General features: G+C 31.6%; 1 protein-coding gene across 1 annotated transcript in view; it reads right to left on the bottom strand.

Annotated features, from left to right (window-relative positions):
* The window catches only part of LOC106478756 (serine/threonine-protein kinase mig-15-like), a 120,884-nt gene that overhangs the window by 57,277 nt on the left and 44,873 nt on the right, over window positions 1-18,734 (bottom strand). The window contains exons 4-9 of the mRNA XM_022382410.1: window positions 18,066-18,110; window positions 14,827-14,907; window positions 14,077-14,125; window positions 6,336-6,397; window positions 3,960-4,050; window positions 1,552-1,624 (exon numbers count right to left, since the gene is read on the bottom strand). Coding sequence (XP_022238118.1) covers window positions 1,552-1,624; window positions 3,960-4,050; window positions 6,336-6,397; window positions 14,077-14,125; window positions 14,827-14,907; window positions 18,066-18,110 — 401 coding nt within the window. The remainder of the gene's footprint in view (window positions 1-1,551; window positions 1,625-3,959; window positions 4,051-6,335; window positions 6,398-14,076; window positions 14,126-14,826; window positions 14,908-18,065; window positions 18,111-18,734) is intronic.

The raw sequence follows: 18,734 nt of genomic DNA, 5'->3' as shown, positions 1-18,734 counted from the left end.
GTTTATTTGTTTATGACAAAGCAACTAAAGCTATCTGCCACTGGTCCCTAATTTTGAACTGCCAACAATAGGAAAGGGAGCTGGTAGGGCAGCACCCACCATCATTTCTGTAAAAACAGTGTAACTGATCATAATATGACAATGCCCCCAACATGGAAAGGGCATGACAGGTGCAGCATTGAGTTTTTATTCCATGACCCACAGGATGCAACTTAAGTACCTAACCATCAGGTCCTCTATTACATAAATTTAAATAATTAAATACAAATGGTTATAATGTTTCCATTAAAAACATCTGTAAATATTCTTAATTATTTATAATAAGGACTTTAGTTTAGATATTTTAAAACTTCTCAGTATTATCTTCCACATGTTCAAGTTACAAAACTTGTGATCAAAATGTAAGAAACATACAAATTTATATAATCAGTTATAAAACATGGTTCTTTAACACCTACGAAAATAATGATATTTCACGTCAGAGCTGTATATTCTTACATATTAATTTTAACTACTATTGAGCCCTTTAAAAACTTTACTTGACAGTATCCAGATAGATCTTTGGTGAAAAAGAATTAAACTTGAAACCCAAAATTAACATTTTCTTTTTTTGACAGGATTTAAGTTGTTAATCTATTGAGAGCTTTATAATCCAGAGGGAAGCAACAGTGGAAAAAGAATGAAATAGGAAATTTATGGTGATTTTTAAAGAACGTCTGGGCTTTTCAAAGTGTCTGATTTGTTTTCCTCATAGGTTTTACTTTGGAATAGAAGACACAATGATGGAGATTTTAAGTCCCAATATTTCACACCTTCAAACCCTGGAAATGTTTAACAAAAACCATCCTTAAAAATACTAAAATAAAATAAAACTTCAATTCAAAACAAATCAAGATACAGTTTTTTTTCTTATTCTACCAGTAAGCCTTTACAAGTGAAGCACTTATCAACTGGGCTTTGGTTTGTTTTGAATTTCATGAAAAGCTACAAGAGAGTTAACTGTGCTAGCCAGCCCTAATTTAGTAGTGAAAGACTAGAGGGAAGGCAGTCAGTCATCACCACCCACCACCAACTCTAGGCTACTCTTTTATCAACAAACAGTGGGATTGACTATCACATTACAACACACTCCACAGCTGAAATAACAAACATGTTTGATGGAACGGGGATTCAAATCAGCGACCCACAGATTGTGAGTCGAGCACCCTATCCACCTGGCCATGCCTGGCATTTATCAAACGAAGTGATGCTTCTCATACTAGTTATTCTCTGTAGTTCTAAAAGTTGTTTGCTGGACTTCAGTAGTCATCAAGAGCAACTGGTATGATGAAGTACTTACTTACTGAAGTATTTACTATACAAATGTGTATTTTAAGTCCAGTATAAAGATGAGTACAAGAAAATAAGTTATTTTACCCTACTTTTATTCATATTTTACATGAAGTTTTATTATCTAACACATTTTTTATTTCTCTTTATTTCTTCTCTCTCTCTTTTTTAACATTAGTATGGAGCAATTCTCAATTAATATAAAATAGAAATAATACCTACCAGTATGGAGTGCCAATGAAAGTATTTCTTCTACCTACTGTTCTGTCAAGTTGAGCACTGACTCCAAAATCAACTGGAAGAGAAGATATTAATTTCAGTTACTTTAAAAGTTCTAGACTGAATTAAAAAGAATACTTCAGTGATATTACTTTTCTTTGTACCTCTTATGGCTATGACATGTAATGAAATCTGTCTATGACTTCCATGATGGTTTAACTGTTAAAGTTTTTTTTTTTCTTGCAAGATACTACGTTTCAGTTAAATATCATTATACATTTTTTTGTGATATAACTTAAATAAATTTTAGGTTTTCTCATTCTAGAATTCTCTATATAACTGAATAAACATTACAGTCAAAATGTTCTATAACACAGAGGGTTGAGCACATCATATTAAAAAAATTTGAGCCTCACCATGTTGTTACAGTCCATGTTGCTATGTCCAATCACACTATATATGATTATCATGTATCTTGAAAATAGTATTGCAATGTAACTTCCATTACAAAAGACTCCTTTATAAGGCTGTCATGTCTAAAGCAAATCACTCTGTTCTGCTTGCTTTTATGATCAACCTTGTGTATGAAAACTATGGTTTTCTAGCACGTGGTTCAACTTCCTGAGCACATGGAAATCCACAGGTACTATATCATGTGACTTGAGTGATATGTCTTTATGGAATAGCATAAAGATCCAATCCATTCTCCAGCTGCTTGAGGTATGTAAGTTGAAGTTGAGGTAAGACTGGAAGCCTTATCTTCGTAAACCCATAACCTATTGGGCACATTTCTAGATGGAAATCTTTCTTCACTATACTGTTGCCTAGGCACATGGATGGCTTTTGCAACTCACCTTTGCATTTGTGGATTCTCATATGTGACAAGACATCACACTATACTTACTATTGTTGAGGCATGAATTGTTGTAGGTCTCTCTCAGGATGATCCTGATGTCCCAAGTTGATCCTTATTCCTTTATTTTCCAATACCATTAACACATGTGATTTCCCTATCTTGGAAAGTCTAAATCCCTGACCTGAATACATTTTTATGATCTAAATGTAAGAATATTTTACATTAGAAAGGGCTGCTATACACCCTTCTCAAAAGCAATCAGTATTTGGTGACTTCACACTACCTACAAAACTCCAAATGCCATCAAAATCGAGTTCTGATACATTCTGTTCCATCATGGCTGTATGTAATTTACTTGCTGATTTGTACCTCAAAATCATTTTAATTTAATATACTCAACCCTGTAATCATAAACAATTACAAAAAGTATCCCATAATATTTGCAGTAATTAAGCTTAAACACTTGGAATATACAAATACTGTGTTAATTAGTTTCATTACTTGATAAATTTAAAAAACAGAATAAACTCCTGCTACACAAGCTTTCTTACATCAGCAAAGTTAATTCTGCTTTTCCTCCTTTTAACGTCTTTTCTGTATTGCAAACTGTCTGTCTAAGCATTCATATGTTCCCATTTGAAAAGCTATGCATGCTTTGGCATGCTCAACATTCACAAAACAGGCATGAATAATGTTGATGCCAAATTTTATTTCCCAAGCAGGATATTTTACACTAAACTGTTAGGAATTAATCCCACTATCATTCACATTTCAAAATGTGACATAACTTAAAGAATAAAAATGTAGATTTACCATATATTATTTTTGAACAGCTCTTAGCATGACTGAAATGCTCAACAATTACTTTTTGCAGTGGATGGTATAAGTAGATCAGAGCTTTGGCTCTGAGTGAAACCAAGACAGCAACAAAATTAACCGTTTTAAAGTCCATGAAATTATTTCAAGTCATAGATTAGCTTTAAACATTTCCCATCACTGGGAACAAGTACTTTTGCTAGATTAATTTAAGATTTTCCCGTCACCGGAGGTGGGTACTAACGCTTGTTAAAATATATTTTAAATTGAGTATATTTCTTCTTACAGATACATTTTTCCAAAATTCCTCACTAAATTTTACTAAGCCAATGATACCATTCATGTAAACACATCAGTTTCTTACACCAAGTTTGACCTTCTACATTTCCCAGTCAACAATTATAACCTTATGCACACAAAATTAGTCCTTGTTATCAAGTCTAAAATCTCCATTATTAATTAATGATCAAAACATACTATTTTTATACAAAAATTTCTCTAGTCTTGGTTTACATCCCTATTGTCTATAAGTCATAATAATAGTATCATTTACATCCTGAACAGACTTTTAAAATTTAACTTCTGCAATGTCTATAAAACACTAACAATATCATCCATGTGCAGAATGACCTCTCTTATCTATTATTAATGGCAAAAATATCTCCCAATTACTCTTATTGCTAAGTTTGGTTTAAGCATAATGAACAATATAATTAAAATTCCACACTATTTCTCTCACCTAACTTGACTTCTGCATTGTCTGTCAATAAGACATTTTGTCCTTTGATATCTCTATGAATAATTTTGCATCCATGAAGATGACTGAGACCCTGTGGAAAAAATAATTAGTTTTGGTTTTCTTATCTCCAAGGACTGTAATTTCAAAATTGTATTTATTTTTTTATGTTTTAAAATTACCTTATTGTACTTTTCTCTCATCTTTTGTTTTCATCAGACAATATTTTTCACGTTTAATTTAAACCAACTGTTTTAAGTGAAAAAGAAAAGCTTTATCCTTTGAAATATAAAGAGGCATCATTGGTTCATTATTATTATTATAATATATTATTATTATTTTGGGAGCTACTGGATATGACTCCATTTCTTACATTTTTTCAGTTTTTTAGGTGTTCAACTTTCTTTAAACAAAACTCCCAAAATCAATTTTTATGCACATAGTATTACTAAAAAGAACTTTAATATTCATAATAGATAACCACCCAACTGTTATAATGAATGCATAAAGGACTAGATATAAATAGTAATATTTTTGGCAGTGAAATTGCATAATTACTCATTTACAGAATTCACACGTTTATAATGAGGTACACTATTTTTGTAACTAAATAATTAAATGCATGCTTAACAGGTTATTGAAGGTCTTCTTTACAATATGACTAAATTTATGAGATGTCAAAAAGTAAAATGACTATTAATAAATTGTTATGATTATGCTACTCATACAATCAAAATACAAAAATCATACTTTTTAAGAGAATGAAAATCAGAGAAATACTTCATAAGTTTGTTAAAATTTAATTTGAAATTTAAAAGCAAAATTCATGTTACAAATTCTAAAGGATTATAAATTTCATATGAAAAAAAGAAATAAAAATTCCTAATGCAACAGAAATGAAAAGTGCTATGTCAATTCATTTAACAGTTTATCTACAAGGCTGTGAAATGCTTTAACAAAAACATTTAATCTTTTAAGGATTTTATCACTTTCTTTTATAAGAGTTGGCCAACGGCATTGCCAGGTACAAAATTTTAGGTGGGCATAGAGTTACAATGGGTGGGCAGGAGGTGTTAGGACACAAGCACAAACAGGGGAACCATCATACATACTGTGACTGGGTGGGCCTAGATGCTGAATGTGCAGGCTGTGACCCACACAGTCCCACCCATGGCTAAACCCTAAAAATGGGTATTTTAGATGCACAATTACAAATATCTTTATAGGGTTTTTTGAGCAATCCAGCTAAAATAGTTAAACATAAGAAAACAGGAGTGGTGAACACAAACAACTTATGGATTCATATTTGTTACACAAGGGAGGCACTACTGATGTGCAATGATCATGTGTGTAATAATTTAATAAATAAAAAAATAAAATGTCAATATTGTAACAAACCAGGTTTTAAGTTAGCTGACACTAAAACACACACACACAGAAGGCACATGCTTTGAATTCTCATCTTCACATCTATATTTGACAATGTAACTTATTTATAAGAAATTTTATTTGTAAATAAACAGACAACTGGGTAACATCCTTTATTTATGTTCTCTTTTGTAAAAAACAGTGTGCTATTTCTGGAACTTTTTGACTAAAATTTCAGTATAACTCATTAATTTGCTTGTGGACTATACAAATTACAACTTGAGCAACTATTATTTTGCATGGCCTAGCTATGGCATTAAAAAACTATGTTATATATCAGTGTCACAGTATGCACATGTGTATGTGTGTATAGACACGCACATATTATAACACTTCTTTCCTGTCAAACTTGATGTATAAAGGCTAGAATTAATATTTTGATTATAAAGTCTACAAAACTTGGAACCTATTTGATTATTATAAAACATGTAACACAGATTTCTAAATATTTTTCTCGGTGAATACATCTACATATTATAGTATGTACTACAATGTTATCTGTCTTGTTGATCAACCCCATTTTGCTAGTTTGCTATAATATGTAGTTTGTTATAATACATCTATGTATTATAACACACTAGCAAAATGGGGTTGATCAACAACACAGATAACATTGTAGTACATACTACCAAATATATGTCTAACTTTTTAACTGTTCAGTTAGAGTATAATAGTGAAACCACCAAAAACCCAACAAAATTTATCCTTAGGTCATCTTGCGGAACTTTTTCAAAACAAGGCCCTAACAAAGTTTATCTTATTCTCACAGACGTTTTTCACCAGTAAATCAAATTACCTGTATTGGTTGCAAAAATTTTGAGAATCAACAACAACTCATAGTGTTTATGCGTAATAGATTTAAACCATATTAATGGCTAAAAATTGATTTTCAGTACATTTACAATGCATGGTTTTCACCCACATTACACAAGAGTAAAAAAGGTAACGAACCCTGAGGACTTCTCTGCAAACATATGAAATCCATTCCTCATTCAGTGACTGTCCTTTAGTGGCTGTAGAAATAAATAATTTCTTTATAATCTGGCCAAGAATAAATATCAAGTAAAACAGATTCTTTTGATCTTGACGTTTTTATTTTCCACATACTTTAATAAAATTTTTAGCTCCAGGTTATGTAACCCTAAATAAATAAAATCAAATTCATTCTTGTGTGTGAGTTGTTCAAATGCAAGTTTACCAAAATGATCTCAACACTTACAAATATATGAACTCCATATTAAATACAACTTAAACATAATGAACAATTTTTTTTGTAATAACTAAATAAATTGTAGTAGCTCTCATTACGAATCAATTTTCTGTCCCACACGAGTTGACAAATTTGTCTTTCTTCTGATTTGGAAAAAAGGACCAGCAAAAACACTTTGATATAACACGGGAGTTAAGGAGTGAAAAGATCTTCCACAGCACTTCCCAGGATAATATACAAACTACACACTTCAGGGAATATTCTGTTTAACAGCAATTACTGATGAGTTGAAATCCAAGATGTTTACAATTGATTTTTTTCAATACACTGGTATAGTGTACCGTGTGTCATTCATGCCCAGACAGATTATTTTCTTTTCCATCATAAGATTAGAAGAAGTTAAAAGCATTCAGTAAATAAATAAAGAGAGTAATAATGTCCAGGAAACAAAACAGTGAAGTGACCTGATAGTAAATAATCATGTTAAAACAACAAAAGAGGTGGTTATAATGAATGTACAGTGTTCAAGTAATAAAAGGAAAATGATAATGTGTGTAATAGTGTTTGGGTAATGAAGGAAGATGTCATATTAAGGGTAACAGTGTACAGGTAATAAAAGGGCAATCATGATAAGATAAAAAAAAAGTATCGGGGAAAAGATAAGATAGTAATAATGAGGATTATAGTATTTAGATAACAATAAAAAAATTTGTTTGTTTTCAGATTCACACAAAATTACTCAAGGTCTATTTACAACAGTCATTCCTAATTTTGAACTGATATATTACAGGGAAGGCAGCTATTCAACAGCATCCACCAAAAATACTAGAGTTACTCTTAAGACACCAAATAATGGGATTTGACCATCACACTTATAAAGCACTTATGGCGGCAAAGTGTACAACACTTTTTTTTTTCAGTAATGGGAAGCAAATGATGGATCCAAGAATCCACAGTCTGTCAGGCTAACCATTGGGCTACACTTGACCAACAATAAATGAAGTCAGAATCTGGGTAAAAGTATTCAGATAATGTAGGCAGTCATAATGAAGAAAAGAATCTTTAAGAAGTAGAATACCCACTTCAAATATGACCTTTCTATGTGGCATAGTATCTAAAATTATTTATGTCAAGATACCAGTTGATATTCATCAAATCTTGAAGACACCATGAGGATATATTTGAAAGTAAATTTAAAATACACAAGATGGCCAATAGGTGAAAAGGATAAACATGAAATAAATACCAAGTGCGTTTTCTTCTACTTTGATACTCTGTAGTTCATTAAAGTACCTTACTATGAAGTGCCATTTCCTTCCCGAGTTATAATTATGTTTTTTAAGTCTTACTACAGCCATTAACCGAAAGTTCTTTCTGTACTTCACAGACGTGCTTTTTTTTCTCACGATATATTGTTAACTTTATTAAGACCCTGAAAGTAATTACAAAGGCTAAAATTTCAATTATATCAAAAGCAGAAACTTTAACGCTGTTAAAAATTTGATTTTATCAAACAAAATTTTTTATTTTAGTTCAGAACATTTCTTCCAAAACTTGATCACAATTTCATATGACTTTAATATTGTGACTGTTTTGTAAATATGTTTTCTCTCAGTGCATAAAATGCAGTGAATTCTTAATGTAACTATTTTAAAATTTATTATAATTATGTGGAAGCTTCTTAAAATTGATTTGACAAAACTTCAAATATGCTTCAACATATCATCTTTTACTTGGAGTTCTTGAGCTTTCTATTTAAAAATAATACTTAAGAAAGATAACAAGAAATAGCAAGCACTGCATTTATACCATGAATGAGTTATTTTTATTTCCAAAATAACACACATAGTTATTTCAGTCATAACTTGCATCTATACTATACACTTTACAAATTGGTTCAAACTATGTTTAATACAAAAAAATAAATAAAAATAAGAATTTAACATGCATAGAACTACCACAGAAAATGTAAATATAATGTCAACAGTTCATAAAATTGATAAAAGGTGTAAGGCTAATTGTGATTATCAATTTCATGAATTTGTTCACTAAGTATACTTTAAAGTACACTATATGTCAAGGTCTCAGTAATTTCCAAACATACCTTATCAAGTAAAGAAATGACGACTTTTAATTTATCAACTTTTATCATTAGATTCCTTTCTGTCTGTATGACAGTTATCTCCATGAGACAAAGTGTGTGTGTATACATTCAACCTTCAAATTGATAACACAAATACTTGTAAACATTAAATATCTATTCATTACTACCCTTACTTCTATAAAAATCAAGTTCTTTACAATACTGAACACAAGTTTTTCAATATGCTGATAAGAAAAAAGATTTAATGTAAATTTAAAGCTATGTATGACTTTTATTCCACATTAAGTAAGGTATCTACACACACAGTGAAACTTACTAACTAAACCATGAACTATAAATATTTAAAAATTTTCCAAATTCTCAACTGGAACACTACTTTCATGCTTCTTAATAGCATAAGTATTCTCATACAATACCAAGTTGATTATGTTAGTACTCAATTAAAAATACATTGATAAAAATAAATAACAGTATCATTTAGGCAAAGAGTAATATTATAGTCAATTTTTAATATATAATACATAAGTGTATTATGATCCAAGTTTATTAATTTCCTAGAGTGGGAAAACATCTTGAGTGGTGTCCAAAGGAACTGTTGGATTTACCAATAACTTAATGAATAAAAAAGTTTACTGAATTATTGGATATTATAAGATGATGACAAAACCTTTTCGAAACGTTGTACATTTGCTGTTATGTAAACTTATATTAAAGTTTTTCTTCATTACCCATTCAAGCCGTCTCCAACCATTATTATGTATTATATATATCTATATTGCAAAATATGAATTTGAATACAGATAGAGCTGTAAAGAAAAGCACTACAATGTTTATAAGTTAACTTTGGTAAAACTGAATAAGTCTGTTTCTTTTCATAAGTCTTGGCTATTGCATTCTCTAGTTGAGATTCAATTTTAATGGTTAATGCCAAAAACGTGTAGTCTTTTGAGGCTGCAACATTTTTCATTTGTCAGGCAAATTCAAGGGATTTTTCACATGACAAGTCTCTTTTTAGTGTTTTCTCATCTAAAGAGGTACCAATGTTGCTATCATGCATGTCATCTCTTGCATACTGGCCTATTAGCTTTTTTTCCTGTTATTTGATTCATCTTCTGTTGGAACTGGGTGGTCAAGGTCTACAATATCATATGAATCAGCTAGTAAACCTCTGTGCTCATTGACAGATTGTTTTAGCAGTATGTCATCATTATTATCAAAAAAAGTTACTGCCTGGAACCCAGCTAGATTGAAGCATACACTGTTAGTGCTATCTTTCCATCTGGCATCAAACATTGAATTTTATGGCACAGTTTTGTTTCTGTCTTAGTCTGGTCAATCTTTGAAAGGAATTCATCATGAGTTTGTAGTAGCAGACAATTCCATGGTCTCATGGTTGTAGGACAGAAGATGTTAGGAAGTAATAATTTAGTGGCACATTGCTCAGTCAAAAGTTAACATTCTTCTAATCTGAAAATGTATTTTCAATAGATACCTCTTCACACAGAAATGCCATCTTCCTTGTGTCTGCCTATGATATTTACATACCACTAGTCTTGAGGTAACTCTCACCTAAGTTCACGTGTTTAACATGAATTACACTGGCCCATGATGCAACAAGAGCCCTCCACCAACAGGAAGACAACACAACCTCCATATGCAATAACTCCTCCTATGCACTTGTGATAACATTATTCTTTGACAAGACAAAAAACATGCACCGGAAGTAAGGATAAGAAGCAGGAATGTGTATGGAGGTGAATATCTATTGGAAAACATTTTCAGATTAGGAAAATGTTAACTTCTAATATATTAACTTGCCTCCTTACACAGAAATGCTAGAATTCCATGCTTAAATGGTGGAGGGGCTGGGTACAGAAATTTACTTAAATGCCCTTCAGAAAGCATCCAAAAGGAAGCCCACAGAGTGTGACACCCGATGTCAGGGATCCATAAGTGCACACCTGTGGGAGACCACATCTCATCTCAACCAGGGTATAATCTTCACCTGGAATGTAAAGGGGAGGGGGAAAATGAGCTGCAAGTGTTGCATGGACAGGTAGAATGAGAACATGACCATTCAGGCACTTGCACACAAGAAGTCAGTGAGCCAATATGTGTAGTGTGGCTGACTTATGGTTGTACTGTGTGTGCACACTCTGACTCTACTGGATAGGCTTTGGCTGCAGGAGGAGGAGGAGGAGGGCACATGGATTTTGTAGTATGTTTTTTTTGTTGTTGTTGTTTTTCAGGGAGGGGGTGTGTGACCCAAACTACACTGACAGTGTCACCACTGCCTCAGTTCTCATTTTTTGCTAAGCTTAACTGGTTAGGATTCACCATGGTCACCCATCCCAGTAGTTAGGAACTGATAAATGGCGAGGGTCTCCCATGCTCTTCTTAAAGAAAAGGAGGAAGAATTCATGTTAGTAGAGACCTGAAGAAATGCCCAGATCCTCACTGGACCACCAGCCAGAAAAAGTATTTTACTGGAGACAGTTCAAAACTCTATTTTTAAGGGCCAGCAAGTGTGAGCCAAAAAAAGTGGGCAGAATGCTTCCCTGGTGCTGTTTTTTTTTATGACAGTCCAGACAATTGTATGTATACCACAAGTATACCTCAAGTGGTCTTGCAGAACATCCCATCTTGCAGTGGGCACAGGTAGAGCCAGAGTTTATGGTGTGAGAATTTTCCATTATCCTGGAAACATAAATACCCATTTTAAAGACAGTGGGTAAACTGAAGTATGATGACTGGTGGAAGTCAAAATCCTGTAGGAGATAAAACAGTCAGATGGTGAAGAGACGGGCTGAAAAAAATTAGGACAATAATCCACACACCCACCTAGAGGATCTCATCCCAGAGTCAGTGAAGATTGGAAGCAAGAGACTGAGAAAGGTAACAAATCATATGCAAAGAAATGAGAAATAGGGTGCAAGCATCTACATCCAGAGACAAATATATCAACTGTAGGAGTCATTAGACACATCTGGTAATGGTAGAAGGAGAGGTCCCCAGAATAAGAGGGATTACAGAGTAAAAACAGACAATAGCAGGGACCTTGAAAAAGAGATGTCTGTGATAAGCAGCACCAACAGCCCGGACAGACATAGGAGCTGATCTAGGTATGAACGATCATAGAGGTGAGGGACAGAAGGAAGAAAGACAGGAAAGAAAGGATAGTTAACCTATCAAGCAGCAGAAGTTTGATAAAGGAAAGACCAGTCGAGGTAGAGGAGTATATAATTGTGGCAGAATAGAGTGCAAGAAGCATTAATAACATAGACAACCAAAGGATGGCAACAACATGCAAGGAGGAGGAAGAAATAAGACATGACAGAAAACACGGCACAAAATGCAGTGAATACCACCACCTGATAACTAGTAATGGCAAAAACTGACAGACCATGGTCAAATAGCTAATACAAAAAGGCAGAATGATAGAGCACAATAGGACAGCTGGGATGAAAGGAGTGAAGGATGGATCACTGACAAAAGAATGCCACTGTCATTGATAGAAAGACAAAATGGAAGGACAACAGGAATGTGACAAGAAGGTTACACAATAGGAGAGTTCAGTGTGACAGATGATGGACCTGACAATTCCCACACATAAAGATGGAGAGACGACATCCCTTGATGAAAAAGAGGACATGTGAGGTTTAATTAAGAAAGAAGAGACATTGAGTACACGAAAAGGTGGGCTGGATGCCAAGCAAAGAAGCAGAGAAAACCAAGGTTGAGGTAACCAAAGAGGCACCACAGTAGGATTCAAGGAGTGTCACATATCAAGTTGAGGGAGGAGTGGAAGAGGAGGATAAGCATATAGAAAAAAGGTGAGACCAGTCCTGGCTGAGAGCTTCAACAGCTAGAGCTGGGGACCAGAAGAGAGGAATACTGGAGTCAAGAAGGATGGTAATAGTTTCTAAGAGGGTTGTGTTCAACCAAGAAATGTGTATATTTCTCATTAAAGTTAAATCATACTTTGTAATCATGACTGGCAAAAGGCGATTTTGTTGGATTTCTGTTAACAAATGGAGAAATTTCACCCATGCAGCACATAACAATTTAGCATCACATTGCTCAGTCAAAAATCTTGGGTGTATTAAGTTATGTTGTCTATCAACGTAATGTCACACAGCTCACCAAGATCTTGGGTGTGTTGGACTTTGTATTCAATGAAAGTAATAAAGATCTACACGTCAACTTTCAGTTTACTTTCAAAGTGTTTGATAAATAGCAGGATCTCCAGCAATCTAAGCAGTCATTGGATGCTTTGAAGTCAAAAAGTAATGCATGAAAATGTTTATTCCTGGATGATGGGTCATGATATTGGCATGTGAACCATTTCCACACAATGTTAGTGTTATTAAAAAATGTGTATGTGTTGATGAATCTGCTTTGAGAGGTTTAGCATAACAGTTTGTACTGTGTTAAGGGTCTTTCTTACCAATGATAGTTGATGGTTGATTTCTAACTTTGTATTTTTCTGCCAAGTCACAATGCAATATTTTAATTCGATTTTCATGCTTTTTTTTTATTAATTTCATTTTGCCATCATGTGATAATGATAATTCCATATCTTGTCATTTTATGGGATGTTCCATGACTGATATAAAATGCATTAGATCTACTGTTATTTATATGAATAAACTGATACATTATTAGTGTTTAACTATCTGATTTGATCAGGTTTTAACTGGACTAGGGTGGAATGTTTTTATATTTATAATTGGCACAATGACTGATCAAAGACCTATTTGGTATTTTTAACAAGAAAATAACTAAGGATACTAAGAAAAAACAGGCAGTGTCTGATCTAACGGAAGCGACTGATAATAATGAGGTAAATGAAAAATATAGGACTTTCGTTGTGACTTTTCAGACAACCAAATAAGAGAGGTTGTTGGTACTCTTAAGTTGCTAATTTAAAGAAGTTTCATCATACAACAAATTTTTTAAAGACTTTTAAAGTTACTTTTGATATGTTGTAAGATTTACTTATCACCCACTCATCCATTTTACTGTTTCTATTGGTTCCAAAGCTAAAATGGAGGTTCCCCAATTCTAGTTTTATTGTTTGCTTTTTAATGATCTCAGTGAAAGTTATAATGGTGTCAAATTTCTGTTTTAAGGTATTCCATTTCCTCTAACACAATTATGACTAACAATTTATGATCGTGTCAAATTTATGTTTTAAGGTATTCCATTTCTCTGACACAATTATGACTAACAATTTATGATCGTGTCAAATTTCTGTTTTAAGGTATTCCATTTCTCTGACACAATTATGACTAACAATTTATGATCGTGTCAAATTTCTGTTTTAAGGTATTCCATTTCTCTGACACAATTATGACTAACAATTTGAACTTACTTACATTTCACTAGATCTGTAACAGAACCTGCACCACAGTATTCCATGACAAGCTGAAAAGTCAAACAGAAAGACAAATATTAAAGTTTAGTACTTGATCACCTAACTTTGGACATGCAAAATACTGTCAACAAGGCAAATGTATGTTATTGTTGAACTAAGTGTACAAAATCTCAATATTTTGATTTGCACTCAATAGAGATAACTAACAAACAAGTTATGTATTTAGGTAACAAGCCAACAATATAAAAATTTCAGGATTACATATGGCTTAAACTCATTGTGGTGTGTTAAAACCATCAAACAAAATACTGAAATTACATGTTCAACTTCATTTACTATATGACATGGAAAAATGCATATTGTGTTCACTTCTTTCTTCATATTAAATTACAAATCCCAGTTTTAAACCTATTTACAATTTGATGTTGCAGTATCAAAGGAAAAAAGCTTGATTTCATCCTATTGTACTTCAAGATCTTTTTCCATTTAACTATCTAGTAAATAAAACTAATCACTTAACTTCTGAAAATGCTTTAAAAACATACTTAATCATAATGCAAATATTACATTCTAACAGTCTTATGAAATGTTTACGACATTTTGATGATTTTGTAAAATGTGCTTTTTTCTTGACATTGTGAGTTACTATTTAGGCATAAATAGCAGGGAACTTTCAAGTGGTTCAGGACATCTGTCACATACTGATACGAATATTGAATTATATTTCAGAAGATCATAGAGATCTGCTTACCCAAAGTTTGGCATCTTTGTCAGGCATACTTTTGTGAATGAAAGCGCCATAATACGTTGCTATATTTCTGTGATGCGAATACTAGAACAGAGGCAGAAGGAATAAAAGCAAGTTATTCACTTTATTGTGTCTATACAAGAAAACTTCATAATCAGTAAACATAGCATTACAAGTAGGTAAACATCATAGCAGACAAAATTCAAACTACATAATTAGTATTAATTTTGATCAGAATAAGCTATCTACTTAAAATGTAACTAAACTAAACTGATAATGAGTACAGCTAACTAAATATATTTTTCTTATGTTATTACTTACACAGATTAGAATGCATTGCTACATTAGTTGGGAACCCTAGATCCTTGCAATATTTTCAGCCATAAACAAAATAATATCTCGAAAAATTTGTCTAACTTAAGAGGCTTGGGTTAATCTTAAATCGATATATTATGCTAAAAATGCAAAAGCTCAATAATAAACATACAAAATTAATAATAAAAAGTAAAAGTGGTAAAATTAGATATCTTAAAACATTCTAATCAATAACAATAATGAAAGGAACAATAAAGAAATAACAGAGTATATCTTACTTACATAACACACAAACACCAGTATTTAGCTTCAAATATTACAAAACAGAAAAACAATTAAATAAGAAAATAGTGGATAAGTTGCATTAACATCATCAGTTGGATGCCTTTGCAAATGCTTTCAACCATAAACCTGGTAACTCTTTAAAATGTTCAATCTACTTAATAGATGTTAAAAATCAAAAGCAGTTTAAGAAGCTACTGTATATATTCATATAAAATAGTTCCTGTACTGTGAGCCCTGATGAAGCCGCAATGGTGAAATAATAACTGAAATAAAAAGTTTTTTTATTAATATCTGGAGAGTAGAAGTAAATTTTTTACTTTTATTTTCCAAAATGTCTGATAGATGTAAATTATACCTAAATAATTATACTAAATGCCAATGGAAAATTAATTAAATGTACAAGTCTCGACAAATAATGAATGTAATATAATATGAAGTCTAAATGAACATAGAGACTGAATGTATTTGCCACTGAAAATTATAAAAGCTTATATTTTTATGTTTATAAGCAATTATAGATTACAACATCTTATGAGGTTTTGTCTGCTTGGAAGTAAAAATTTGCTTTAAGTATTTTTTTCTGCATCCCCAATGTTTTACTATAAGGAATGGATGAGAAACATTACATTCTACGACATTTTTTTGGCTTTTTTTTTAAAAAAAAACAATCATGATGATGATGCAGTAGTTTTGGCAAACTTGAATGCTGGATTTTTCTAGGTGAATAATTTTATGAATGAATAAATGAAGTTACCAAAATCTATTCTTTGAATGTTTTTTTTTTAATAAATATCTACAATCTTTCACCAAAGAATCAAATTTCAGTAAACATACTTAATATAAGCATGATTTTAGTTAAAGCTAATCATCTCATGTTATTATTTGAGGAACTGATAGTAAATCTTTCTCAAACTTCTCTTAGGAGTACATTTTTAAAATACTGTATACACAAACAGTAAATGTTAAAATAAAATAAGATCACTGGGAAGTGTTATATAATGGTGTTGATGTTTTCTGGGCCTCTCTTTTTAAAAGAATAACAGGTTATCTATGAATATACATTACTTTAAATGGAGTTGTAGAAAACACTTCTTGTTCAATGTGAAACAATGGCAATACATCAGTCAATACTGCTTTGTGCTAGAAAGGAAGAGGCAGTGGTGTATAGTAGTGTACTTCTTCTAGGAGTACCCACTACTCTAAAGGCAGCTACATGTCACATGGTATGGTTAAGAGGCTTTCAGAATTAATAACATTGGTTAATGAAGTCAACACCACTAAATCTACATTTCTCATCAAGTCAGGGATGATCCATTACCAATTGGTGCATAAATCACAACACAGTAAAGCCTTGAACATCAATCATGCTTCCATCTATAGAGATGATATTCTATTATCATAGGTTTTTGGATACAGTCTTAAAAATTTATCTGCCAGAGCTCACTTGAACAAATAAATAAATGTTCAACTACAAACAAAGCAAACTATCTAGATTTAGATGTCACCATCATTAATCACACATTTAACTTTTAAAGTTCCAATAAAATATACACTTTCAATTTTGAAGTTACATTCTAAACAAGTTATATCGCAATGGTTACTACTTGCAGCTTACTAGATATGGTAAAATTTATTTATCATTACAAGATTTTTTGTGGATAGAACTTGTAAACTCACTTGCCTTTTTCATACTTGGACTTTCTCATTTTGAAAATTAAACATATTAGAAGGCTGAATGCTAGTGTTGTTATACTCTATAAGTAGGATATATTCTTTATTTCTCATTACTTTCCTTAATAATATTGGTTGAATTGTTTAACATAGTTAATTTTTTTTGTATTATACTTTCATTATAAATATTGTATATGTATTGATGACTAACCTAAATCTCCTTAGCTGGCTGAACCCCATTTATTTTATTGGGATTATGGCCGAAAATATTGCTAATAGCAATGATACTCAACTAATAAAAAATGCATTCTAATCTTTATAAAAAAAAAAATAAGTAAGAAAAGTATATTTAATTATCTGGTGGCAAGTTGATTTTTAAGTTTAACTCTAAGTACAAAGCTTACTCTGATCACAAGTTATTACTATTTACTGTTTTAACATTTCTAACTATACACTATATCTTCTTTGTCAAATGAGCTGAAATTCAAATTATTAATGCCATCATGAACATATGCTTATCATTAAACAAATCAAGGTATCCATTTAAAAACTCCTAGTAACTACTTTCAATCTTAATTACACGTTTAATCCTGCATTTCAAATGTCAGAACATTAAAAATTGGTCAATTTCAAAATCAAGTCACACTTTCAAGTAACATTTTAGTGTTGTATTTTCTTTATCTTTTTCTATTATTCTAAAAGGCTTGATGCCAGAAGACAATTATTAAAATAATAATTTAATGAGCTATCTATAGAATTGGTATCTCACAAAAAGAGAAAGAAAATAGAGGGAAAAAACCTTCTGGCTTTACATTAGTATTTAATAAGTTTACTTTCATAAAACTAGAAACAAACTTTATAAAAGTAAATTTCAAGAATGAATTTCACATGTGCTTATATGATTATTCTGAAAAAGCAGCAACACTGAGTAATAAATACATGTTACTAAAGGTACCAATAAGTTCTCTTACCTTTTTCAAAACATTGATCTCTAGCTTGATTTCTTCTTCCTCATCCTACAAAATAAAAAGTTTTTCATCTGAAAACTAAGACTCAATTATATTATTTGATAACTAAAGTTATTTACACGAAACATTTTAATTTTATTTTTCACTGACCACAAACTTGACAAGGCATAAAATAATGTTAAAGGCACTAAAATCTTTAATGCACTGAAAAAAAAAACTGACTTTCAACCTGCAAAATGAATTTCCCATGAACTGCTAAACTGTTGAATACATTGAACAGAAACTGCCTTTCAAATTGAAATGTGACATTCATATCAACTGCTACTTTAAATATACTGAAAAGAAAATGACTTTCAACCTATAAAATGAAATTTGCCAAACTGTTATAACTTCAAAGTGAAGTTCCAAGTAGCTAACAAACTGTTGAATATGATGAATAGAATTTTAACAATTTGCTTAAATTACACATTACAGCAAGCAATAAATTAGAGAGCAGTTTTCAGTAAAATATAAAAATTGAATATTGGACAAATGTATTTTTCTACCTATTACACTAGTAACCTCCATAACTAAAAAAATGATACTACAAAAACCAGCTTAACCATTCTCTTTAACATTATTTTATGATCTAATTGATAAATTTTCACTCTATGCTCATATATATATATATAT

The sequence above is a fragment of the Limulus polyphemus genome, unplaced genomic scaffold (genome assembly GCF_000517525.1).
Source record: "Limulus polyphemus unplaced genomic scaffold, Limulus_polyphemus-2.1.2 Scaffold247, whole genome shotgun sequence".
In the NCBI taxonomy this organism is placed as follows: Eukaryota; Metazoa; Arthropoda; class Merostomata; order Xiphosura; family Limulidae; genus Limulus; species Limulus polyphemus.
This window is presented reverse-complemented; position numbering and strand designations above follow the sequence as displayed.